Genomic DNA, 27,190 nt, shown 5'->3' on the forward strand with positions numbered 1-27,190 from the left:
CCTTTGTGGTTGCCCATGAGAATCTAAACCCGAGGGCAAAACTCATCCTTCTTCAACCGCTTGACAGGTGCAGTTACTGGGTTCGAGTCCCACGCTGAGGAACATTTCCAACTGCAAGGAATTCAATAGGCCAGTGGCGGCCGAGGCGGACTCTGGCCTCCAAGGCAATGGGGGAAATGTAAGTTGTGAGAACGTACCTTCCTGGTGCAGCCACCCAATCCCCTCTCCGCCCCCTGCACGGCGCTGCTGAATGGGCGACGACTTCCTCACGCCCTTCCCAAAGTTGCAGCGCATCTCTGCTTCCTCCCCCTGCAGGAAGGCGCCATCTTCAAGAAGCCCCTGCGACCTGCAAGCAGGTTCTGCCTCTCGGGTGGTGGGACAGGCAAAAGGAACCTCTTTGCACAGAGGCCAAACTCTGCTCCAGACCTCATGGTGAGTGCTTTTTTTGGGGGTAAGAGCAATACTCTCTGATTTATTGGTTTTTCTGCAGTTTTTGGTCACCTCTCGTTTCCCAGGTTGAAATTCTTGGCGTTAAAGCTTCGCTATGGGTTTTTGGTTCTCTGCCGGATGATAACTGTGCTAACTCTTAGCTTAGGGTAGATGCAGACATGCACAATCTTTGCAGTTGCTGTGTTTGGGGAGAAAATTTGCCATGTTGAGCATTGCGCTCAATTCTTCTCCAAGACCCACCATTGGGGGTGGGGGAGAACAGGTTTTGTTGCAGAACTGGTGAGCATAGAACCCCCCCCCCCGGTTTTTCTTTTTCTTTTGCAACCAATTGATACTGCCAATTAAAGTCGCATAGCTGGGGTTAAGCAGGTCTTAGCCTAGACAGACCCTGGGTGGGAGATCCTGTTACATCTTGCTGCGTTAGATGAAGAACACGATATGACCATAATAAAATGAACAAGGTGGAGGGGCAAACACACAATGGTGGCTTTTTCAGCCCCCTCCCATTTCATGTCTTTCCCTGTTGCATGTTTTCCTCCTCCCTCCTGTCCCTTTTTCCTCTTGTGTTGTGCCTTTTTAAGTTTGCAAACTAAGAGTAATGCTACTGAATTGTTTGTTTGTTTTTTAAAGCGCCATTCTGGGAGCCTTCTCGTAGGGCATAAATGATGTCTTGATGGTTCTGTGTTCCTTGCCCCTTTCAGTATTCGAGCCCAGAGAAAGAGAACAGGAGCCCAGGGTCTGATAGCCATGTCTACCTCCGCCGCTCGTCCTTGACCTCCTTCATGATTGACGAAGATAATGATGATGATGGGTTTTTGGAAATCCTGGATGAAGAAGACCCAAAGGTAAGGCTTTTAAAATCCTATCTTGCTTCAAAGAAAGCAAAATTCTGTCTGCTTGAACTGCACTCCCAAGCAAGGCTAACTTGGGAGTAGGTTTCAATGGTGCAAATTTCCAAAAAAACACACTGGTTGGTATTGTAATTTAACCTTCACGGCTCGCTCTGCAAACCTCAGTCTGTGCCGGCATTTTCGCTGCTGTTTTTTGGTTTCTGCGTGCAAACTGCTGCTTTTTATTGAGTTTTCTCCAAAATAACAAAATTAATTAGACTTGTGGTTGTTTGCTTGTTAGGCATATAGAAGGGGAACACAGCTGGCCGATTTTTGAACTTGTCTTTGTGACCTGGATAGAAAATATACTATAAATATTGAGATTTTCTCTGAGTTCTGTGTGGAGCAGTGCTGTGGGTCTGTGCAAGAACCGCCTTTCTGTATTACATGGTGGCACCCACCGTTCTCCCTCTCCCTGTTTCATCCTTGCAACAACATGTCCAGTAGGCTAGGCAGAGAGATGTCGGCTGGCCGAAGAATCACCTTGGTGAGCTTCATGGCTTAAGAGAGGATTTGAACCCTGGTCTCCCAGGCTCTAATCTGACACTAGCCCAGCTGCACCACAGAGTCACAGAATTTAGAGTTGGGAGGGTGCTCCCAAGGGCCATCTAGTCCAACCCCCTGAAATGCAGGAACCACAAGTAAAGAATCCTTGGCAGATCTCTTGTAGCTTGATCCAGTAGCCTCGCCATGTATGGCAGATTCGTATATACAGTTAAGAGTACTGTCCTGTGTTGTATGCGGGGCAGCCATCGAAAAATGGCCCAGAAATCAGCTAGCACAGAATATTTTGTTCTCCGACCTAAGCTTTTAAAATCGGCTGCTTTGATTTATTTGCTATGTTTTTAAATCCTTTGCTTTGGCTGTCTGTCTTCTGATGTGTTTTGAGGCTGCCTGCTTGTTAGATGTAGCCAGTTGCTCCTTTCGTATCGCTGTTGGGTTTTCTTCAGGGTCCCCAACCCTAACCCTAACCCTGTTCCCCTGCCCTCTCTTTCCTTTTGCACAAACCCCAAGCATTGAACGCGTAGTTTAGCAAGCCGCAAAGTGTTTGGTGCTGCCTTTTTAACATGCCCCACTGTTGCCCTGGACTTGCCAGGGCACCCCGTGAAAACTCGGACTCAATTTTGTCAGGCACATAAAATATCTCTGCTAAACCGCACACCAGCTAGGGGACCAAAATGAAGTACTTACAGCCCAATGAAATTGCGAGCAGGTCTTGGAAGTGTTAGCAAAGGAAGCATAGCAAGAATAAAGTAAATACGGAAATGTATACATGTACATATAGCAGAATAAGCATTGAATTTAGGGCAGCAGGTAATTGTAGGGCGGGGGGTGTCATGACTGTTAAGGATGGGAAGTCGAATTGTTAAGAGAAGGATAGAAATACAGTGGTACCTCTACTTAACGAATTTAATGCGTTCCGAACGCACATTTGTAAGTCGAATCCCATAGGAAAGCATTGGGAGAAAAAATTCGTAAGTAGAAGCAACCCTATCTAAAAATTTGTAAGTAGAAAAAATCCTATCTAAACTGCATCCAAGATGGCGGACGGAGCTCCATTCATAAGTAGAAACATCCGTAAGTAGAGTTATTCGTAAGTAGAGGTACCACTGTACCGTGTTTCTCCGGAAAAAATAAGCCATACTCCGAAAATTAGCCATACTCCAAAAATAAGCCATACTCCAAAAATAAGCCATACCCCCAAAATAAGCCATAGTGATAGGCAGTTTAACCTAGTAGGTTAAACTGTACCACACTTAATAAAAAAAATAAGACATCTCCTGAAAATAAGCCACCGTGGGTTTTTTTTAAAGGAAAAATAAATATAAGCCTGTGTCTTATTTTTGGAGAAACACGGTGGGGCTTTGTGTTAAGTTTATTAAACCGATAAAAATTAAATATATATAAAGAGAGAGAGAGAGAGAGTGTAGCCAGGGCAGTCTTCCATCCACACACAATTCGCTCTTTCAGATAAGCTTTATTCCTCCAACTTTCCTTGCTTGGGGTGGAGCGTAAAGTGAGGTTCCTCTGTTATGCCTGGGGTGGGGGTGGGCGGTCGGCTACGCCAACCCCCACTTCAGTAAATGGGTCCTACCTTCCCTCCTCCAGGGCGATGGAGATTTCCCGTTGGGTATGGAGAACTTGCTAATGGCCCCTCTGGTGAGGAAGGAAGATGAGTCCAGCCTGGTACGTGACAGTGCCGCGTTAACACCCTTTGTTTCCTCCCCCCCCCTTTCAAAAAAGAATTTCAAAAAAGAATTTCTTCTGTGGGTGACCAAGGTCTTGGTACTGGAGTTGCGGGGTGGCATTTTAAGGAAGAGAAACAGCTCGAGGAAGGGCCTTCCTTCTCCCTCGTTCTCTCCCCTCCTGAGATCCCCATCTCCTTCCCCGGTTGGGAGTGGTAGTGGAACAACAACGAGTGGTTAGAGGGGGAAGACTTGGAAGATTAAGAGGCAACAGGGCTCAGTGAGCAGGGAGAGACCGTGGCAGAGAGCAGTCCAGAATTGGAGGCAGAAGCAGGAGAGAGGTAGAGATGAATCTCCCAGGACCAGGAGAGGCATGAAAAGGACGGAGGAGAGGTTAGCTGCAGGCTGGCACAGTCTCTGATTGCCTGGGGGAAACCTTGGAGAGGAGGGGACTTAGGCAGCTATGAGGAGTCAGGGACCTTCAGTCTCAGCAACTGCTTCATGGGTGAAGACCTACCAGAGATGAGTTGCTGTGCTCATTAGGCCTGACACCCCTGTGCAGATTGTGTGTGGGTTTTTTTTTGGCTAATAAAGAGTTAACCAGTGTACACAGCATTATTGCTGTGGGGTGTTTGGGAGAAGGCCACTCACCCCCAGAGCTTCTTGCAAACTGTTCTGGATAAGCTAGGGCCAGACGGCTGCCTGGCCTTCCAGCTACTTGCTGAGATTGAAACTGTCCGCATGTTAGCCTGTTCCGGTGACTCTTACGTGCTGGCAGGGGCTGATAGGAGTTGTAGCTCAAAGCCTCCGGAGATTGCTAGGTCGGCAAAGCCTTGCCCCACTTTTGCGTTGATTCAAGGCTTCCCCATGTGGACCTTGATTCTTGCTAAGAAGCAGTGGTAGAGAATTTCTAGAATCGTAGTGTTGGAAGGGTCCTGAGGCCATCCATTCTGGCCCCTTGCAGGGCAGGAAAACGCTTTGTCTCAGGCCTTTCCTCCTGACCGTGCGATATTTCCACAAACAGTATATTTTCCGAGGCCATGTGAAATGGCTTTGCCTTTGTTGCGTTTAAAAAAATCTATGTAAATAAAAAGTATTGTGCCAAGGTCTGTCTCTCTTTGGTGCAGTATTAGGGTGTCACAATTTCCCCCTTTCTCCCCCAAACTGGAGCAGAGCCCCCTGGGAACAGGCAAATGCCGCCGTCTTTTCCGCTCCCCGTCCATGCCCAGCGCTGTCATCAGGCCCATCCTTAAGCGGCTGGACCGGCCCCAGGACAAAGAGACGCCCGTGAAAAGCAAGAGGCGGAAGAGTCTGGCTGGCGGCGCCATCGAAGAGAAGGAAGAAGAGCCGGTAATTCATGCAGCTGCCTCACAAGGCTGCCTCACAAGGATGTGGGAAATCGAAGATAATGAAAAATTATTAATAAAATCACCAAAAGATAAATAATTAAATCAGAAAATTAAATTGCTACAATCCCAATTGTCAACGTTATTAGCTAATGAATTGGAAAATAAATTAAAATGGATGAAACAGGAATCCTTTGAATTTGGAAATAAGACATTAAATACTGAAAAGAAATGGCCCACTTATAGAGAATTAATAGAAGAAGATCAGGGGAATTATAAGCTGAAGAAATTTGAAGAATTAAAAAAAGATAGGAATTGACAATTGGCAATATAGACAGCTGGCCAGTATTTTCCAGGTAGATAAAAAGAAAAGGGTTTGCTAAAGAAGATTCCAAATTCGAAATAGAAGTGGTTCAAAATAAAAAGAAAACATTATCTAGAATAAATATAGTTTATTATTGAATTGGGATTTATTAGAAGAAAGTACAAAAGAGGTGATGATACAATGGTCCAAAGATCTCGGTCATACAATATATATCGAACAATGAGATAAATTGTGGGGACAGGACAGAAAATTTACAGCTGCCAATTATATAAAATAAAACTTCTTAAAAATATCTTATAGATGGTACTTAACGCCAGTGAAATTGGCCAAGATTTATAAATTAAAATCAAATCTGTGCTGGAGATGCAACAAAGAACCGGGAACTTTCATACATGTATGGTGGAAATGTGAGGAGATTGTTAAATTCTGGAATATCATACATGAGGAAATGAAAAAAATGATGAAAAAAATCAATTCCAAAAAAACCAGATATGTATCTATTAGGCCTATTGAATGAGGAAATTCCAAAAGGGGAAAAAAAGTATTCTTATATGCAAGCACAGCAGCGAGAATGTTAATAGCAGCTAATTGGAAAACGGGTAAAGTACCATCTAAAGAAGAATGGATTAATAAATTGAGTGAATATCTTTTGATGGCAAGATTGACAGCAACAGTAAGAAACCAGTCCAAGCAAAAATTAAGAAGTGAGTGGGAAAGCTATGATGACTACATGAAAAAGCATTGTTCGAAAGAGGACATGCTAACATGCGTTGAATAGGAGATATGAAGAGAAATATAAAATAAACAGAGTTTGAGAAAGTTTTATTAGTATTACTGTAGAGTCTTATAGAAAATAAATGCACGAGTGAATATCAAAGTGGAAATGGAAGTCGGGAAAGTGTGGGGGGAAGAGGGGGAGGAAATGATGTTCTGTTTTGGAATATTTATTTATATGTTTTGTTTTGTTTTTGGATATTCTCATAATTTCTATTAAGTTTTGTACTTTTCCTTTATTGGTGTTTTTTTGTTATAATTTTGTAATGTTTTTAAAGATTTGAAATAAAGCTCTTTTCAATTAAAAAAAAGGATGTGGGAAGAGGGAGGGTTGGAGGTGGCAATAAAGGGAACAGGGCCTTTTTAGGGGTGACTCCCTGCTTGTGGAATGTTCTCCCCATCTGACGCCATCGTTGCATATCTTTAGGCGCCAGGCGAAAACTTTCCTCATTCACCAGGCCTTTGGCTTTGAACCATCTGTGACCTTTTTTGCAGGGATATTTTAACATAGTTTAAACTTTCAGATTTTTCTTTTTAATGTGTTTGTTTCGCTTAAGATGTTGGAGGTCGCTTCAAATTACTGCGGCAAAAAAGCCACTAATGAATATAAATAATAATATATTGGGGGTGGGGGAAGAGACAGGCTGCTGGCGTGAAAGCTGGTCGATGCTTAGCCTGCCGAGTCCCAGGGCGCTTTCTGGCCCGGTCTTTTAAAATGGGGTTGCCACGTATTTCTCGTGAGGTTTTGCACAATTTCTGGGGGCTGCTTCAGAAGAGACGGGTGGTGATGGCGGCGGCTTTTTGGCCGCTTATTGTGGATTTGTTTATTTCATTTTGCAAGATTTGTATAGCGCTTGATTTCGACAAAACCACAATCAGCTGTTTTTTTTTTAACAAACAAACCTGGGAGGAGATTCTGATGTAGCTTCTGCCCAAATGGCTTGCTTGAGCCAATTGCTGGTGCTCAGGAACGAGCCTCTGCCGGTTTTAGCAGGCGAATGTCCCCATCTCTGGGTGCCTGTGATCTACAACTCCCACCATACATCGCCATGCTTGCTGGGGCTGGTGGGAGTCGCAGTCCACCAGGCCCTGGCCGATGGTTCCCTGCTCCTGATCTCAGGACGCTTACTGGTTTTGGCATCTTGGACACAGCCGCACAGCCTCCCTAACAGTCCTTCTCGTCCTCTTTCCCTAGAAACCTCGGCTGGTTCGCTCTCGCTCCTGCTGCCCCAGCGAGATCGCAAACATCTTGGACAACGACCACCGGGAGCTGATTGGAGACTTCTCAAAGGTACCGGCAAGAATCCCGCTGTTTGCCTTTACGTGTTTCCCCCTGCAAGCTAAGGGCAGAGTGCCCCCCCCCGGAAACTGTGTTATGTTATGCTGTGCTATGCGCGCACTGCCTTTTGGCCAAAAAAGACAGCTCGCAGTACCAGTGCAAACATGAAACAATGCAAAACCGAAGGAAATCGTAGCGTTTCAGAAGGACTAAAATTCATTTGTTTCCCTGCCAGGCTTACATTTTGCAAACGGTGGAAGGGAAGCACCAAGACCTCAAGTACATCTCTGCAGAAATGGTGAGCAAGTTCGGAATCCAATATCCCGGGCCGCTTCTTCCTCTTTCGCACGAGGGACTCCGGGGGCCACCACCTTGAAGTCAACACAGCCTTCCTTTACCTATGAATCTTGTGGCCCATTGCAACTTGTCAAAAACGCCATAGTGGGGGAAGGAGAGCTGGGAGGAAATTCACATCTAGAAACCGATGGGCCCCGGTTCTGACCAAACTTGGCCTCCTAGAGCAAAATATACACCAGGAGGCCGGGTTTGGTCAGAATCGAGTCTACACTTCCAGAGATAACACTAAACACAATATTTCCGGCAAACGAACCACCCTAGAGGGCCATTAAAATTTGTGTCCAGGGCTTTTTAGACGCCTCTACCCGTGTACCGTATTGGCCTGAATATAAGCCACACCCTTTCCGTTTTACCATATGTCTGTTTCAGCAGTGATACTGTAAAAACCAATTCTTGTAAGATCTCCAATTTAAGCTGCACTTGTAACTTATTACGGTCGGAATTTGGAGGGGGGGAATGCGGCTTATATTCGGGCCAATACAGTACTATCCGGAATGAAAAGGGCTCATGGGTGGCCAGGTGCGAATATCCTTTGCATTATTCCCAGCTCTCCTACCCCACTACCAAGGCAATGGAAAGGCCTTGTCTCCAGTGATCTAGCCCAGCCCCCCGGTGTGGTCTTGGAATTGTAGAGTCGGAAGGGGTCTCGAGCCTCATCTAGCCCACCCCCCCCCACCCCCATCAGCGGTGCTTGCTCTGGGCACTTGGGCAAAGCAAGGAGGCCAAGCCTGGCGCCCGTGGAAACTTCCCAGGAGAATAAGAAATCAAAAGATAACACACTTTTTATAAAAGAATGGAAATGGTTTATTGAATAGTTACAGATAAATTGAAAAACAGACAAAAGCACCGGCAGGATTATTGTAACAACCTGCAGTTTCATAAGAGTATATATTTAAAGTAGATAATTAAATGAATTTGGATATGCAGAAGATAAATAAATTTAAGGAATCGCAGAAAGGGGGGGAAAGGAAGTCGAACTTTGAAATGTTAAAATGATTGTAGAACTAATGAAATGTATAAATGTGAAAAGTATGTACGGTATTATTATTATTATTATTATTATTATTAATAAAAATAAATAATTTATTATTTATACCTTGCCCATCTGGCTGGGTTTCCCCAGCCACTCTGGGCGGCTGCCTTCAAATGTCTCCTAAAAGTCTGGTAGCTGTTTTTCTCTTTGACATCTGTTGGGAGGGCGTTCCACAGGGTGGGCGCCACCACCGAGAAGGCCCTCTGCCTGGTTCCCTGCAACTTGGCTTCTCGCAACGAGGGAACCGCCAGAAGGCCCTCGGTGCTGGACCTCAGTGTCCGGGCAGAACGATGGGGGAGGAGACGCTCCTTCAGGTATAGATAGATATATATAGTGTGTGTGTGTATATAGTATATATAGATAGATAGTCTGGCACCAGTGGCCTCTTCCAGCCTGGATGGCAGCAAGCAGCGCTTAATGTCTCCAGTGCAAAACAATACAAGTGATTCTGCGTATGGCTTATTTTTTACTATCGTCGTTTGTCCACAGATGGCGGCTGTGCTGACGGGTCAGTTCAGCAACCTCATCGAGAACTGTGTGATCGTGGACTGCAGATACCCCTATGAATATGAAGGAGGCCACATCAAGGTGAGTCCCTACCGGTTGTGTTTTCCTCCCTGTATCCTCAGTGTTTTATAAACTGTATATTGATGGATTTTTTTTTTAAAAAAGTTGAAAATCAGTTGTGGCGCTTGCATTTGGTCTTGTGTTTGGCACTCTTCACGTGCAAAAAGGCTTTCTTTTGCTCTGGCAACCCCCCTGTGAGGTAGGCTGTTCCTGTTGCCTGCAGAGCCCGCCTTTAAGGCTACCAGAGGAAGTCTGGGAAGTGGTGACCTTTCATCACCCCTTGTCCCCCAGATCAATGTCCATCTCTTCAGCCGCTGGTTTACTTAAACTGGACCTTATTTCAAGTTCAGAGTCTTGGCAAAGCACAAAACCTATGCCCCTATCGAACTCTATACTCTTAGACTAGCTGAGGGCTTGTTGACATCTATCCTATCCAGGGGGTTGGACTGGATAGTCCCTGGGGGTCCTTTCCAACTCTGATTCTATGAAATGGAAAAGTATCACATTAGAGACTTGGCATCAAGTGGCAGTGAGAGTCTTTGGCTGGAAGTCTGAGTCTTGCTCACCTACAGAAATCTTTCTTCTCTCAAGATCGATGCCCATATTTCAACAAGCTTCATATTTTGTTGCATACCTGCAATTAAAAGTGTGTTTGCACACCAGGTGTGGGAGGGAGGGAATTGGTGACGCTTTTTGCTATGGTTCTGTTTGATGGATCCTGCCCTGACCATGCCTTTCTCTCCAGGGCGCTGTTAACCTTCCTCTGGGAAAGGACGTGGAAGAGTTCCTTCTCAAGAAGCCCATTGTGCCATTTGACCCGGCAAAGAGGGTGATCGTTGTTTTCCACTGCGAGTTCTCCTCCGAGAGAGGACCCAGGACGTGAGTAGCTTCTGCTGCCGCCTCTCTGAACCCCAGCCACTCCCTAGTTTTCCTGACCTAAGTGTTTTCAGTTTTCTGTTTCCTTGAGGACTAGAGGCTTGAAGCAGAAATCTCCTTTTAGTCCTTCGATGCCCAGAACAGCAAGAAAGTCGTGTGTGTGTGTGTGTGTGTGTGTACCTGCATCTCCGTATTTAAGATTATGCGTGTTACATTTTGCGCTCTCCTCCATAGGTGCCGTTTTGTCAGGGAAAAAGACCGGGCCTGCAATGATTACCCGTCCCTCCACTATCCTGAGCTGTATGTCTTGAAAGGAGGCTATAAAGAATTCTTCCCGCAATATCAAGTGAGTTTTTTTGTGATGAGCTTAGACAAGCTGGAATGTGTGCAGAGGAGGGCGGCCAAAATGATAAAGGCTCTGGGAGCCGATCCTTCTGAGGAACGGTTGAAGGAGCTGGGTGTGTTTAGCCTGGAAAAGAGGAGACGGAGAGGAGATAGGATAGCCATCTTCAAATATCTGAAAGGCTGTCGCATGGAAGGGGGAGCAAGTTTGTTTTCTCCTGCTCTGGAAGGTAGGACTCGAACCCATGGCTTCGAGTTACAAGAAAGGAGATTCCGACTAAACATCAGGAAGAACTTTCTGACAGTAAGAGCTGTCTGACAGTGGAAGGGTCCCCCTTGGGAGGTGGTGGACTCTTCTTCCTCGGGTGTTTTTAAGCATAGGTTAGAGGGCCATCTGTCATGGATGCTTGAGCTGAGATTCCTGCATTGCAGGGGGTTGGACTAGAGGATCCTTGGGGGTCCCTTCCAGCTCTATAATTCTACGAAAATGAGCTAAACATCAGCATTAAACCAAAAGTCACATTATAGGATTAACAAATCAACGCAGCATTTTACAATTTGTACAACATTAACAAAATACAGTTGTACCTCGGAAGTCGAACAGAATCCATTCCAGAAGTCCATTCGACTTCCAAAGCGCGGCTTCTGATTGGCTGCAGTAAGCTCCAGCAGCCAATCGGAAGCCCTGTCGGATGTTTGGCTTCCAAAAGAACATTCAAAAACCGGAACTCTCGCTTTCGGTTTTCTAGGAGCTAGAACGTTCGACTCGCAAGGTGTTCGGGAGCTGAGGTACGACTAGCAACCCCCAAAATAAACTAACCACTGTTTGTTCTCCTCTTCTCCCCCCCCCCAAAAAACCCCAGATTCACTGTGAACCGCAGAACTACCGCCCGATGCACCACAAAGACTTCAAAGAGGACCTTCGCACTTTCCGCCTGAAGAGCCGTACATGGGCTGGGGAAAAAAGCAAGCGAGAGCTATACAGCCGCCTCAAGAACTTCTAAGGCGGGGAGGGAGTGGGGATATTGGGGGGGGGGACTGCTGCTGATGCAGGATTTAAGGAGCGAGCCGTTTTTTCCTCACACACTGAATTCAGGGTGGACTTCTGCAGTGCAGGAAATGCAATCAACATTTCTTTTTTTCCTCACCAATTGTGCTCATTTGGAGACTTCAGATTCTGGGGTTTGCATTTTGGGGGGGGGGGGAAGAGTCGCAACTGCTTGTCTAAACAGCAACTCCAGCAATAGCGATACCTCTGGGTCCAGCAGGCTGGAACCTGCCTCAATGCTGTGAATCTCTCTCTGCGGTGGGCTTGGGTCTATTTCTCTCTCTGAGCCCCGGGGATGTGCTTCCATTGCCGGCTTGTGAAACTTTTCTCCGGGAGAACTTGGGGGAGAATCTCCCGCACCCCTTCGGCTCGTGATGCCGCCTTCCTTCAAGAGGGGGGAAACCTTGGCAGCTATTGGGGAACGTCCACTATAGGGGCGACGAGGGAGCTCGCCGCACAAACTGCATGGGAAGCGACATCGGGGCTGTGCAGGAGCCCCGTCGAAGGGCCTGTCTGCTTGGAGGCGAGGATTTCGGAGGCCAAAATGCGCTCGGGAAGCAAGTCTTTTCCTCTCTCCTACCCCAGGACTACCACTGAAAGGCAAAGCAGTAAACCACCCTGTGCTCCTGGCTGGGGAATCTGCCTCCCACCCCTAGTAACTAGTTCTTCCACCCCAAAGTGTGGGGGCAAAAGTTATCAGCTCTGTCCATCACTTCTTTTCAGTTGCACACCGCAAAGGACCGGGGTGGGGGGGTGGGGGGGGGAGAAAGCACTTAGAAGGAACTCTTGGTTTGCACAGATTCCCACGTTCTGTGTTTTTGCAAGGTTGAAATCGGAAAGTAGAACGACTTGTCAGTATCTGGGTAACAAGGATTCTAATGGGCTTCAGTATTAGGAAGATTAGCAGTATTTGGCACTTGGAACTATCGCCCTGCCCTGGAAACCTAACCCTAGAGCTCTGAAGAAATGTCCTGTAGCTTGACTATTGGGGGGGGGGGAGAGGAAGAGTCCTGCACTTGAATGCTGTATGTCTCCGTCTAGAGAAAAAGGACTTTCCATTAATTGATTTGTAGCGTGAGAGGCCAGGCCTTTGCTCCCTCTCTCATGTGGTCAGGGTTAGATCTGTGGTTTTGGAGAGACTAGACTTTGAACTGTTTACTGCCTGTTGTGTTTTTCCCTTAATAAACCACCTCAACTTCACTGTGAAAAGCCCTGCAGCCTTTGCTAACCCGTTGCCTTGGGACTACAGCACCCATCGTGCCGCGCCTTGTCTGGCTGGGGCTGATGGGCACTGTATTCCCAAACGCCTGGAATGGCGCGCGGTTCCACTGCGAAGGGTGGCCGCCCTAATTCTGGACGCGACTGGGACCTGGTTGCTGTGTCTCCCGCGTCTTCACGGTGGCGCTTAATCTCTGCAAATTAGGAGCCATCATTTGTACTGTGAATCCTGCATCCTAGACTCCCCTCCTGGGTTGCAGGGGACCGGGGTGGCGGAAAAGGGGATTGGAGGCCCCCACCTCGCGCTTGAAGTTCCAACTGAGACTCTGCTCTGATGCAGAGAAAAGGCCCTATTTGTGTGTGTGTGTATATATCTATTTATGCTCATGGTTCATGATCCCGAAGCCCACACTTGGGTTTTCTCTGCGTTGGGGGGGTGGGGGGGCCATCTGTAAAACTGTTGAATCCGGTTTGGCATCAAAGTGTCTCTTAAACTTGTGTTTTCACCTGAGGGGGAGAGGGGCTCCCGGATATTACAAGAATGATGATCGCTTTGTTTGTACGCCCAGTGTGTGCTCTCTCACCCCTTAACATTTCTTCCATTGTAAAAAGGAAAAAACACTCTCTCTTTTTTTGTCCCTTTGCCCCCCCCCACCCCTAATGCAGTCGTGTGTAATCAGGGAGTGAATAAACTGCAAATCTGTTTCAGAAAAAGTCTCAAATGCTGGTCTTTGTGCAGAGATTCACAGAATCGTAGAGCGGGAACCTAAGGGCCATCTAGTCCAGCCCTCTGCAATGCAGGAATCGCAGCTAATCACATGACTTCCCCTCTTGTGTGAATGTGACTTGGGTGGGGTTGGTGATTGTCCTAGTGCTTTTTTTCTGAGTCTGTTTGGCCCCAATGAGGGGCAGTATTTCAATATGAGTAGGAAAATGAGAGTACCCCTAAACATTTTTCTAGGGAAAAAAGAGCGCTGCACAGGCCTCTCAGTTTATTTTTATTTTTTGCACCAGCTGTCACAAAAGTCTGCCCAGAAATTGCAGTCCTTTTGGTATCTGACCATATCTCCCAAGGCGCTTGGATTGGGACCTGTGCCTCTTGGGTCTACTTTTGCTTCTGCTACGTTCAATTCATATGCCACCCCCACGACAAATAGCTGGCAGGGATAGCCTGATCGTGTGGGGGGTAACCCTCAAAGCTGTAGAAACACACGAAAACAAAACTTAATATTGTTCAGTCTATGCATGTGGGATCCTGGCTTTCCTCCTAGATAGGATAAAAACTTTCATGAGGGCTAGGAACCGTGGTATCAGTGGGATTTGAAATCTTCTAAGGCGGCTTTCGGCAAATGACATTTATTTAGTCCAGTTCTGAGACCGCAGAGACATGAATGAGGGTTGCCAGGGTCAAATTGGCTTGGAGGAGGTAGTAATGATAGGTTTTTGCCTTGGTTAAATCTATAAATGTGGGTTTTAAGAGCAAATCTTGCACATGTTTACTTGGAGGTAAATCTAATCAAGCCCAGTGGAGCTTCTCCCATGTAAAAATGCACAGGCTAGCAAGCCTTAAACCTGGTGAAATGCAAGCTTGGCTTAGCTGGAGACTTTATTCAGTCAAAATACAGAAGTCCAAAGGCAGTGTGGTGCAGTGGTTAGAGTAGCACTAGGGCCTGGGGGACCAGGGTTCCATGAAGCTCACTGAGTGATCCCTGGCCAATCCACTGCAGGGTTGTTGTGGGAGACAACAGAGCTTTTTTGGGGGTGGGGGGGTGAGCTATGAAGGCAATCAATAGGCAAGCCCCCCTGAATTTGTGATGGTTAGAAATGGAGCTGCTGTTTTCCAAACAGCCTTCAGAATAAACTGCATTCGCAGCAGATCCCAACTGGCAGCTCTCGGTTAACTTTTTAAACTTTAAAACCAGGAATTAAACGGCCTCTTTCTTTTAAAGGCAAACACTGCGTCACGTTGCCACTGCTGGCCTCCTTGGCATGCGCTTCCCTAACCTACAATCGACAGCTGCCAAAACGGGCAGAAGTTCACGTGGCTCACGTTTTGGGGAAGCAAAAAGCCTCCACCAGCCCAGAGCAGAACCACGTGCCCCTTTATCCTTTATCCGGAGCAGTTCAAAAAGCCAAACCTTTTGTGATTCGCTGGCAGCATTTGGGGAAAATCCGCTGTGAGCTCTGCAAAAGTTGTCTTGGAAGGGAGCCTGGTCACGTCAACGTTGAAAGTTTAAAATAAACCTTGGCGAAGCTGTGGAACTCCTCTCTCGCTGCTCTAGCTAGTCTAGTACAGCCTTTCCCCAAAGCTGGTCAGAATGAAATTTCTTGCCCAGGTGTAAACCTCGTGGCTACTTCTGTGTGTCTGGAATATGGCCTCACTGTAGAAAGTTAAGGGCTGTATCCAGTGTTCCTCTTGCGTGAACTGTAAAATGGCGCGGTTCGAAGGGACCCCCAAAGGACATCTAGTCCAACCCTCCCCCAGCAACGCGGGGACCGCAACTGAAGAATCCTGATGGATGGCCACCCCAACTGCTGCCTGAGGCCCCCGGAAAGTTCCCCAGAAGGAAACTGTGGCCCTCAGACTGAGAAAAGTCTCTTGCCATGGCCCTGCCATTAGACAGAATGAAGTAGCTGACTTTGGGTATCAGGAGAAAGTAGCAAATTGCTCACTATTTAATGTACAGCTGCTGTATTTTTCCTGCCAGGGGGAGAGAGAGAGATGCTCTCTCTTTTTGCTTGGCCTCAGGCACCAAAATAACCTGAGTGGCCTTGAGCACCTTGACTGCTGGAGGGTGTGGTGGAGGTGCGGATTGCTTCTCTTAGAATCATAGAATCATAGAGTTGGAAGAGACCACAAGGGCCATCCAGTCCAACCCCCTGCCAAGCAGGAAACACCATTAAAGCATTCTTGGCATATGCCTGTCAAGCCTCAGTTTAAAGACCTCCAAAGAAGGAGACTCCACCACAATCCTTGGCAGCAAATTCCACTGTCGAACAGCTCTTACTGTCAGGAAGTTCTTCCTAATGTTTAGGTGGAATCTTCTTTCTTGTAGTTTGAATCCATTCCTCCGTGTCCGCTTCTCTGGAGCAGCAGAAAACAATCTTTCTCCCTCCTCCATATGACATCCTTTCATATATTTGAACATGGCTATCAAATCACCCCTTAACCTTCTCTTCTCCAGGCTAAACATACCCAGCTCCCTAAGCCGTTCCTTATAAGGCATCGTTTCCAGGCCTTTGACCATTTTGGTTGCCCTCTTCTGGACACGTTCCAGCTTGTCAGTATCCTTCTTGAACTGTGGTGCCCAGAACTGGACACAATACTCCAGGTGAGGTCTGACCAGAGCAGAATACAGTGGTACTATTACTTCCCTTGATCTAGACGCTATACTCCTATTGATGCAACCCATAATTGCATTGGCTTTTTTAGCTGCTGCATCACACTGCTGACTCATGTCTTGGGTGCCCCCTCTGGTTTTGAAAGGTGACGCTCCTTTTGGACACACCTGGTGCAAGTGTCAGGATCCTGCCATGCTTTAAAATGTTAGATTGGTCCCTGTACCTAAATCGAGGAGGCCTTAAGCAAGGGGTTTCACTCACCGCTTTTGTCTGGCTGAGGCCCAGGAGGGGGCAAGAGACCCTATGCGAACCTGCGCCATTTGCAAAGAAAATAAAAACGCAAACAGCGCCATGTGCAATCCGTCTCCCAAGCTGGCGCCCTCCTGACGGGGGTTGCAGAAAGGCAAAACACTTAGAGGGCGCCACGTGACAGTCGGCAAACTTGTGCAACCTCTGAATGAGTAACACACTGCTCCAGCTGTTTGCATTTTAACACAAGAGATGCTTTTCCATTCATGAAAGAGGACTATGCCTGGAATGCAGGCGTGTCTGGAGCTATGAAAAGAGAAGGGTGTGGGGCCTTCTGGGCTTAAATGGAGGCCCCACCACCAACTTCGTTCCAGATGCATGTGTGCTCTATGTCCTGCCCAAGCCAAATGGTTAGGTATATGAGCCTGTCTCACATGTGCAAAGAAACCATTGTTTTCCCCTCACCTGAAATGGTTTGCTTTGCAAATGAAAGTCTAGTTTATTCCTTGGGGGGGGGGCATACAATGTGCATTTTTAAAGGTACGCTTTGGAACCTAGGTGAATGGCAGCTAACAGATTGAGGTTGAATCCTGATAAGATAGAAGTACGTACTGTTCTTGGGGGACAGGGAGCGGGCAGGTGTGGAGGACTCCCTGGTCCTGAATGGGGTAAATGTGCCCCCAAAGGACAGCCTGGGAGTCATTTTAGACTCAGCTGTCCATGGAGGTGCATGTCAATTCTGTGTCCAGGGCAGCTGTTTATCAGCTCCATCTGGTACACAGGCTGAGACCCTCCCTGCCTGCGGACTGTCTTGCTAGAGTGGTGCATGCTCTGGTTATCTCTGCTTGGACTACTGGCTCCCAGTACGTTTTCGAGCACAATTCAAAGTGTTGGTGCTGACCTTTAAAGCCCTAAATGGCCTTGGTCCAGTATACCTGAAGGAACGTCTCCACCCCCATCGTTCTGCCCGGACATTGAGGACCAACTCTGAGGGCCTTCTGGTGGTTCCCTTACTACAAGAAGTGAGCTTACAGGGAACCAGGCAGAGGGCCTTCTCAGTAGTGGCACCCGCCCTGTGGGACGCCCTCCCATCAGATGTCAAGGAAACAAACAACTATCTGACTTTTAGAAGACATCTGAAGGCAGCTCTGACAACATTAGTTCACCTTTCTGTCTTGTCTACACTGGCTGGCAGCAGCTCTGTAAGTTTTGAAGGACGCTTTCTCAGCTCTGTCTGCAGGCGTCTGGAATTAAATCATAGCACCTTCTGCCTGTTCCCATTGAAGAGAATCTGTGATGGGAACAGGCAGGACCTACTGAACAGATTCTCTTGCCATAGTTAAGGCATTTGGTCCCAATCCTAAAGAAGAAGGAGATGATAGCAGTGTGATTCCAGGGGTACTTAGGGTTTGTGGTGTAAAACCATAGTTTTAATTCTATTCATGTGTGATTGTTTTTAGCTGTTATTATTTTATCTGTGCTAAGGGATGCGGGTGGCGCTGTGGTCTAAACTACAGAGCCTAGGGCTTGCCGATCAGAAAGTCGTCGGTTCGAATCCCTCGGTCCCAGCTCCTGCCAACCTAGCAGTTCGAAAGTACGTCAAGTGCAAGTAGATAAATCTCTGGCGGGAAGGTAAACGCTGTTTCCATGCACTGCTCTGGTTTGCCAGAAGCGGCTTTGTCATGCTGGCCACATGAGCTGTCTGCGGACAAATGCCGTCTCCCTCGCCCTATAGAGCGAGATGAGCGCCGCAACCCCAGAGTCAGTCACAACTGGACCTAATAGTCAGGGGTCCCTTTACCTTTTCCTTTATTTTATCTGTAAGCCGCCTTGAGTCCCTGTTAAGGCAAAATACAGGGCATAAATAAATATAACAACAATCCTGGATAGCTCAGAGGGATAGCGCATGACATTGATAACACCAAGGTTGCAGGTTCAATCCCCATATGGGAGAGGTGCGTATTCCTGCATTGCAGGGGGTTGGACTAGATGATCCTCAGGGTACCTTCCAACTCTATGATTCTAGAACTGTTAGTATACAAGCCTTTAGCAACTTGGGACCAGTTTACCTGTGAGAACGCCTTACCCCAGGTACAACCGCTTGGCTGCTTTGATCATCAGAACCGGAACTGTTACCTGATACTTGTTCCACATTGGTAAGAACTCGACTGTTGAGTGTGGCGGTGCCTACCCTTTGGAACTCCCTGCCGATTGAGGTCAGACAGGCCACCATCATACCCTTAAAAACATTTTTGATTACCCATTTTTGATTATCTCTCAGGTAGGCGCCCTTGCCATTCTAAGAGAAGAAGGCAGGAGGTCATGGCGAGCTCTGGAACCTCGTTTTCTAGGGAAATAGCACTGGACAAGCCAACCCAGTTGGCTAGGATGCTGGTGTGTGTCTTAGTTTATGGCTGGTTTTAATCTTTTTGATCGTTTCGGGTTTTTTTAACAAATAATAGCGTTGTAGTAAACTGCTTTGAGGTTTGTTTGCTTTTGACAACCAAGTGGCGTATACATTTTAGGAAATAATAAATGTGTGTGTTTGCGATCTGTCTATCTATATACATATGCACAAAGCACCACAGGCAGTATACAAAAAACAACAAGCCCAGCAGCAACCATGCTTGTACATGACATGGATGTTGTTTTGCAGTGAGGGGATGTTTGGGTTTAAATAATGGCTCTTTTTGGAGGGCAAAGAGCCCACATGTGAGGCTGAGGGAAACCCTCTCACGTGGCCCTGCAATGTGAATTTGGCCACAAGTACTGCGAGGAGGGCAGGCCCTTTTTGCTCAGCTTTAGATCTCGGGCTTCCGGACTCTGTGCCAAGTCTTCCCGGAACTGTGAATCACTGTTATGCTAAGCCACTGCACTTGATCTTGAAACCTCGCACATGGGACCTTCCTTCATGTGACTGGAGAGAGGCCCTTTCCTCTGTCCCACGCGTGAGAACAGGACCCCCTCCGCCTTCTAAAATCACAAATCCCATCCTGAAAAGGCTTCGGGTCTCTCTGTCCTGTGGTTGGTATTTTTTTTTCCTGGCCACTTGGCACGATTTTATTTCATGACAGGTTAAGAGGTGTGTGGCAGAGGATTCGTAATGGTTTGGGTTCTGTCATTTAACTGGAGTCAAGGTTTTTTTTTACAGTGGAGAGAACAGGTCATAATTCATTGCAAATACACACAGGGACAAGCTTGAGAAATACTGTTTCTGCACTTGTTGTTGCCTGGCCATGCAAGGAAAAGAAAATGTTTATTATTCACTTTTTGCCGAGGAGCAAAGCACACTCACTCCCCAGGATTTCAAGCAGAAGGCTTGGGAAAGAACACCTCTTGCCACCTTTTCCAGGACACCTTAACCTTGCCATCCCCTCTCCATAAAGAAAGAACAACTCCCCCCTCAATAATTCAGTGCATTTCACCTTCCCCTTTTGCACCATACGGTGGTTCTCCCTCGCGAGGTAGACTCTGCCAGATGCTGAGCAGCCCAGGGTCAAGCAAAGCAGCTTCATATGTTAGTGGGGATTCGAACCCAGGCTCCCCGCTGTCCCAGTCCAGCACTCTAACCACTACACCATGCTTCCTCCTGTCCCCCCACCCCTGAGGACTTTCTCATAGTGGCCAAGGATGCGCAATTGCATGCTGACCCCCTAAGAAAACCAAAGTCCTCTTTTGCACGGTCCTTATTAAAAAAAAGAAAAAGAAAAAACCTCTCTGGAAACTGCCAGGAGTTAGCTGAGAAGCACAAGAAGGGTTAAGAAGCCGCACCCTCCCTGGTTTGGCTCCCTAACCTGAAGGGGAGGAGCTGGACTTAGGAGACTTGGCCCACAGGCAAGGAGAAGCGTGGGAAGCAAATTAAACTGAGGGAGTGTCTAAAAATTCATAACCCCCTCCACTAAAGTTCTCCCAAAGGCACAACTTTCAAGCCTGGTCTTGCTTTTCTGCGTTGAGCCTCCTTTTGCAGCGGCACACACACACACACACACACACACACACACACACACACACACACACACAAAGGCATTTATTTGGGAGGGAAACTTTGACAAACTTTAGAAGGAAGGCCGCCTTCTAAAACTGCTCCTGTGCTGGGTAGGGGAATGAATTCAAAGAACCATTGCAATTTCCTAGTTTCTGCTGCTTTGATTTTTGCACCCTTTCAGGGAATGGTGGTGCAAAACAGGCAGGCTTCCATCATAGCATAGGAGATGCAGGTGATATATTATTATTATAAGTTGCTTTTGTGTGTGTGCGAAAGCATTCACTTATTTTTGCTGTGGCATCATCACACTGTTGACTAATGTTAAGATGGACCCCCTTTGGCCTGATCCAGCTACAGGGCTCTCTGCATATCCTTATCTAGCGTTTATCAGAGTAGAGTAGGCTCATTGAAATTAATGGGTATGACAAGCTTTGGGCCCCTAATTTCAGCAGGTCTATTTTGAATAGAATTTACCTGGAATTCAAACCAGTTGAATATGAACTAAAGCTTGAAGCTTTTATAGAAGTATAGTATTCTGGGATGCTTAAGGCCTGAGTTATAACGTTTCTTTATTTTTGACAGTTGTGTGGCAAACCATAGAATTGTAGAGTTGGAAGGGGTCCCCAATGGACACCTCGTCTCACCCGCTGCAATGCAGGAATCACACCTATGCTATATATATCATCACAGTATAAAACCTTTAACGGGGAGATTGGATAAGAAAGTTTAGGAAGCAGCCCAATGTACTAAACTACCTGAATATATAAGATTAAGAGACGGAAGGCAACTAAAACCCAAATTTGAAACCAAGTGCAGGTATACTACGAATTTTAATTGTTCAATATGAATTTAGTGGATTGCAATGAATGTATTTTGCTTCTCTCTTTTCTACGGTTTTGGCATCGTTGGCTCTCAATTTGAAACATTTGAAGTTTCAAATCATGCTGGATTTAAGACTGTGGCAGCTTGCAAACCCAATCTTGGAGCTCCCCCTGCTGGCTGACAACTGACAATGTTATTCTGTCATTTGCAAATACAGTAAGGTCACATCCACACCAAAGCTTTCAAGCACATGGTTTCTACCCCAAAGATCCTGGGAACTGTAGTTTGCATAAGGGTGCTGGGAATTGTGGCTCTCTGAAGGGCAGACTGCAGCTCTCAGGCTTCTTTGGGAGAAGCTATGTGCTTGATGTGTGTTCAGTGTGTGATGTGTGGATGTGACCTGGGTCCCTTAGATCTCACAAATGAGTTAGAATAATAGAATCGTAGAGTTGGAACTTTGGCCACCTCATGAGAAGAGAAGACTCCCTGGAAAAGACCCTGATGTTGGGAAAGATGGAGGGCACTAGGAGAAGGGGACGACAGAGAACGAGATGGTTGGACAGTGTTCTCAAAGCTATGAACACGAGTCTGACCAAACTGCGGGAGGCAGTGGAAGACAGGCATGCTCTGGTCCATGGGGTCACAAAGAGTCGGACACGACTAAATAACTAAACAACAACAACAGAGTTGGAAGGGACCCTGAGGGTCATCTAGGTCAACCCCCTGCAATGCAGGAATCTCAACACAGGGTTTCCCATCCACTTTGAAACCATACGGGACCCTGCTTAGGTTTGCAAATGTGCTAGCAATTATATTGCTGGGTGCTGTGGGTCATTTAAATATCACAATCAAGTTGTTGGCAGCAGAGCTTTTTTAAAAAAATATTATTTATCAGATCCCCCCCCCTCCTCGATGAGTAAATTTTGATTAAAGCAGGAGAGAGAGGGAGAGGCTGGGATTTGGACGATTCTAAACCATCTGGGTCGTGGTAGGGTCTCCTGCTGCTCCTGCAGACCTATTCCCTTGCAGGAATTCATTTTGGGGAGGAATTTACTTTAAATGCCACCAAAACCCACCCAAAGCTTTGAAAAGGAAAAGAACAAAGGCAGGCAACCCCAAACTCGGCCCTCCAGATGTTCTGGGACTATAATTCCCATCATCCCTGACCACTGGTCCTGTTAGCTAGGGATGATGGGAGTTGTAGTCCTAAAACATCTGGAGGGCCGAGTTTGCCTATGCCTGATCAAAGGGCTCAAACACATCAAAGTGCGCTCCAAAATACAGCCAACTTTTGCATTCTGAAGGACTAGCCAATCGTTGGAGGGCGCAGCCTTGTCTTTCAGAACATCGGCCCAATCAGCGCCTGCTCCCTCTTGGAGACTTTCCCCGCCTCCCGGCTCTTAAGCCTCCCTATTCCACCTATTGGCCGAGTGCCTGCCACTCGCACTTGGGAGACGCCCACCGCTCTATGAACGCGGAAATTGTGAAGCCGCGCCTCCTTTGGCCCTTTAGCCAATCATAGTAAGAATAACAGGCAGACGCATGCGCATGTGGCGAAAGGAAGCGTTAGTCAGGCCGGGCGGCAAGCTTTGTGCCATGAAACTACATATCCCAGAATGCATAGCGGAACGTTCCAGCGGGCAGCTGCGCCCACTTTTAACCCGCGCGGCAAGCTGGGAAATGTAGTTTCTCCGATTCCTCCCATTAGAAGCAGCTGTTTTGCAGCTTCGCCTTCCCTTCTCGGAGGGTCCGGGAGCCTCTGGCCGCTGCCGCCGGGTGGGCGCGTGAGTGGGGGCGAGCGGGAGCTTCGGTGGGGCCCTGGCAATGCTCCAGTGGCAGAAAGTTCCGCGGGCGGCTCTTCGCAGGAAGGGGCAGTCCCTCTCAGTGGTTAGAGCTGGGAGGCAGCGGGGTCAGCCCCTGCCTCTCCCATTTCACAGTGTTGCTGTGGGGATCGGATCTAGTTCTGCAAGGAAGGGATCTCAGCTAAGGAATTCCCAGCAGACGGCCACCCAGTCTCTGCCTCTGAAACTGGAGAATAAAAGGTGCCTGTCTGCGGATATTTAGTCAAGGTTGCTGCAAGAACCCTCCTAGTTCAGAGGCAAATTCATGGAGCCTAGGGCTAGGACTGGAATCATAGAGTTGGAAGGAGCCCGAGGGTCATCTAGTCCAACCCCCTGCCATGCAGAAATCTTTCCCCCCAACGTGGGACTCGAACCCACGGCCCTGAGATTAAGAGTCTCCTGCTCTACTGACTGAGCTTTCCCGTGTTCTCTCCTGTCCTGTGCAGTGCCCAGCCTTCCACCATGGTCCACGCCTTCGTCATCCAGACATTACGCTGCCGACCCGGGGAAGAGACAGGCTGCTGCCGAGTGCTCTATTCCAGGGTCTTCGGCCCTGAAGGGTTGGAAAATGCTGGGCCCCAGGATCGCGAGAAGGAGCGGCTGCGCAAGAAGGAGCAGATTCTGGCCGTTGCCAGGTAACACAACCCGCATGCTGGGCTCTGGAAGTGTGTACGTGATTCTGACCAAACTCAGCTTCCGAGAGGAAAATGTACACCAGGAGGCTGAGTTGGGTCAGAATGGAATATAAACTTCCAGAATTAATGTTAAATACAGTACATCACTTCTGGTGAACGAGCCACCATAGCCGCTAGAGGGCCATGAAAATTTGTGTCCCGGGCTTTTAAGACTCACCTACACATGTACTGTCTGGAACTAAAGGGGCGCATTGGTTGAACAGGTGTGAATCCCCCCCCCAAACTCTCCCACAACACCATCTACAGTGGTACCTTGGTTCCCAAATGCCTTGGTTCCCAAACGCCAAAAACCCAGAAGTAAGTGTTCCGGTTTTTCAACATTTTTCTGAAGCCGAACGTCCGATGCGGCTCTCGGCTATTGTTTCCGGGGCGCCTGCACCAATCAGAAGCTGCGCCTTGGTTTTCAAACATTTCGGAAGACAAACGGACTTCCGGAACGGATTAATTTTGGCGTTTTTGTTTTTGCTATTGATTTCGCGCTTTTGTTTTTGAGGCTTTTTCGGTTGATTTGTTTTTGTGACTGTGTGGAACCCAGTTCAGCTGCTGATTGATTGATTGATTGATTGTGTGACTGTGGAAATTGATAAAAGCCCACCCCCCCCCAATCCAAAAAATGACTGTCATCAGTGTAGGTAAGAAAAAAAATAATTTTAATTTTTATCATCTACAATACTGTCTTATTTATTTTATAGTACAGTACAGTACATTGATTATTCCTTTCATTTAATGGATCAATGGTCTCATTAGATAGTAAAACTCGTGTTAAATTGCTGTATTAGGGGTTGTTTTCAAAAGTCTGGAATTGATTGATCCAATTTGCATTACTTTTTATGGGAAAGTGTGCCTTGGCTTTGGAACGCTTTGGTTTTGGAATGGACTTCCATAACATATTAAGTTTGAGAATCAAGGTACCACTGTAGTGGTTTGTTGGTTTCACACATGTCAGCCATTGTGAGAACAGGATGCTGGACAAGATGGGCCATTGGCCTGATCCAGCAATGCTCTTTTTATGCACACTGTTTTTCTGCGTCTCTCTCCCCACTGCCACCTTCGCAAGCTCCTTCATGGGTCCAGTTGTAGACGACTCTGGGGTTGTGGTGCTCATCTCGCGCTATTGGCCGAGGGAGCTGGCGTACAGCTTCTAGGTCATGTGGCCAGCATGACAAAGCCGCTTCTGGCGAACCAGAACCATATACCTTCCCGCCAGAGTGGTACCTATTTATCTACTTGCACTTTGAGGTGCTTTCAAACTGCTAGGTTGGCAGGAGCAGGGACCGAGCAACAGGAGCTCACCCCGTCATGGGGATTTGAACCGCCGACCTTCTGATCGGCAAGCCCTAGACTCTATGGTTTAACCCACAGTGCCACCCGCATCCCATCGTGGAAGGAAAGCTCCCTCTGATAAACTTAAAAACTCCGCTTCCTCTCCATTTGCAGGCAAGTGGAGTCAGCCTGCAAACTCCACCTGCGGGCCTCCGGGAAGCCTCACTCCGAGCACCTAGCCCAACTCCCTGACGAACCCGTTTCTCTCCAGGATGTCCCATTGGGGGTCTTCCGCCTCCCCTTGGGGGACCCCTTCTCTGAGGACAAGACCGTTCTGTGGGTGGGCATCCAGTGCCTGGGCTTTGCTCTGGTCTGTGACCCCCAGGAGAACCTGCTGCTGGCCGAGAGCACCTTGAAGCACCTTGCCAAGACCCTCATCGACCACCTCAAGCTGCTGAGCTCAGGGAGCGACGTCATCCTCAAGGCCGACAGGACAGAGGTCATCCTCCACAAGTTCCTGCCGCACGGGCAGCTGCTCTTCCTGAACGACCAGTTTGCGCTGGGCCTGGAGAGAGAGGCGAGCGTGGCGCTTTCCAAATGAAAGATCTCCAAAGGGATGGAGGCTTGAACGGCCGTGGGCAGCTGTGGATGGGTCAGCTGTTTTGCCGCCTGCTGTGTATGCCAGCCTCGACCTGCCTGCAGCCCCTCCGAGCGCTTGGGGCTACAATTCCCATCATCCACAGCCAGCACAGGACGATGGGATTGACAGTCCCAAGCACCCAGAGGGGCTGCAGGTGGGTGAAATCTGCTCTTTGCGAGAGCAACGTTACATTGCACACTGCATGATGGAGAAGAAACAGGAGGAGGAGACTTACTACCTCTTTTTACGACCCGCTTTTCAGAACTCAAGTTCTGATTTTCCCTCTGCTCCCTTGAAACTGGCCCCGACTGGTGACATTGTTAGGAGAGTTGCTGTCGTACAGTAATTGCTAATAAAACATAGCTATGGTTTTTCAGTGTTCAAAGCATATGGCATAAATTAGGGGTGGAGAACCATCAGGTGTGGGGCTGGGGGGCTATGTGAGGAAATGCGGCCCTGTGAGCCTTTCTGCCTGGCCCTCGAGACTGCCACACTCATCTCCAGCCCTGCTTCGTGCCTCCTTGAGGGATTTTGCCTGGCTGCAACGGGTCCTTGAGCCCCGGTCATGCTGCTTGGTTGCTTCACGATGTTGAATTACAACAAGAAGATGCCTTACTCCTGGAGAATTATAGATGTCTAAAATCCATGGCATAATTTTGCAGCTGCCCCTTACTTATCTAACATCACTAACGAAGCCTATAGATGGGAATTTTCTAGAGCCCGTTTTGAGGCAATGCCCTCAGCTGTGCTGTACGGCAAATTTATGCGGGTACCAATTCATGAGCGCCTTTGCCCCAGCATGTCTAACAAGGTAGAATCTGTCACTCATATCCTTTTATTTTGCGAATTTTATAGTGAAGAACGAGCTCGACTTATTTTACCCCTTTTCTCAAAATTTACACCCTTACAATATTATTTTGGAATTCTCCTCTGAAAACTTACGAAAATTCCTTCTGGAAGATTCCTCAAGTCCAGTATCATATGATGTGGCCAAATTTTGCACTTTAGTTATTAAGAAACGTAAATCTCTCTTATTGAATAACACATTGCAAATTCCCTTTGTGTAATTTTTTTTTATTTCTGGTGATGTTATTGCTGATTTCTTTTGTTTGGAATTATGTTATTCTGTATTGCTGGCTTTTGCTGTAATAAAACTGAACTGACTGCCTGCCTAGTTGGAGGACAGAGAGGTAGAATCGTAGAATTGGAAGGGACCCCAGCAAGGGTCATCTTGTCCAACCCTCTGCAATGCAGGAATCTCAGCTAAAGCATCCTGGACAGATGGCCATGCGTGTGAGAAGAAACTACAGAAGTTTGGTGGTTTGCAAAGTGCTTGTCACCGCCCCCTGGGCGGGAGAGGTCATCTAGGGGGGCAATAAGGTAGCAGGTGGGTGCGGGAGCTGCAAATCAGACTTTGCAAAGCTGGTCTCCCTGGATCAAGTTTGTTGAATTAATCAAACTAAATAGCTTTACTTGGGATTCGGATAAATTGCCGCTGTATTGAATTCTGTCGCATTATTGTCTTCCTTAGTGGGCCGTGCAAAGTGTTCTTCTGAACAATCCTTTTTATGGGGTAGGGGGCTCAGTGGGCAGTGGCCTGTAAAAGTTTGGGACTTTGGCACAAAGGCAACTCTCAAATTTATTGCTTGACCTGCTTTTTCA

The 27,190-nt window shown here is 47.5% G+C and overlaps 2 protein-coding genes across 2 annotated transcripts in view; both read left to right on the plus strand.

Moving 5' to 3' along the window:
* CDC25B (cell division cycle 25B) overlaps positions 1–15,506 on the plus strand; it is a 28,882-nt gene extending 13,376 nt beyond the window's left edge. Inside the window, exons 6-16 of the mRNA XM_035103698.2 lie at positions 68–178; positions 316–432; positions 1,152–1,295; positions 3,450–3,527; positions 4,700–4,876; positions 7,167–7,262; positions 7,486–7,548; positions 9,130–9,228; positions 9,953–10,086; positions 10,318–10,429; positions 11,289–15,506. Coding sequence (XP_034959589.2) covers positions 68–178; positions 316–432; positions 1,152–1,295; positions 3,450–3,527; positions 4,700–4,876; positions 7,167–7,262; positions 7,486–7,548; positions 9,130–9,228; positions 9,953–10,086; positions 10,318–10,429; positions 11,289–11,429 — 1,272 coding nt within the window. The 3' untranslated portion in view covers positions 11,430–15,506. The remainder of the gene's footprint in view (positions 1–67; positions 179–315; positions 433–1,151; positions 1,296–3,449; positions 3,528–4,699; positions 4,877–7,166; positions 7,263–7,485; positions 7,549–9,129; positions 9,229–9,952; positions 10,087–10,317; positions 10,430–11,288) is intronic.
* Positions 15,507–22,754: 7,248 nt separating this feature from the next.
* Positions 22,755–26,639, plus strand: AP5S1 (adaptor related protein complex 5 subunit sigma 1). Its single transcript, XM_035103735.2, has 3 exons — positions 22,755–22,873; positions 23,377–23,565; positions 25,063–26,639. Exons 2-3 carry the CDS (start codon positions 23,393–23,395, stop codon positions 25,487–25,489), a joined length of 600 nt encoding a protein of 199 aa, XP_034959626.1. The 5' UTR covers positions 22,755–22,873; positions 23,377–23,392; the 3' UTR covers positions 25,490–26,639.
* The last annotated feature ends 551 nt before the right edge of the window (positions 26,640–27,190 follow it).

The sequence above is a fragment of the Zootoca vivipara genome, chromosome 9 (genome assembly GCF_963506605.1).
Source record: "Zootoca vivipara chromosome 9, rZooViv1.1, whole genome shotgun sequence".
Lineage (NCBI taxonomy): Eukaryota > Metazoa > Chordata > Lepidosauria > Squamata > Lacertidae > Zootoca > Zootoca vivipara.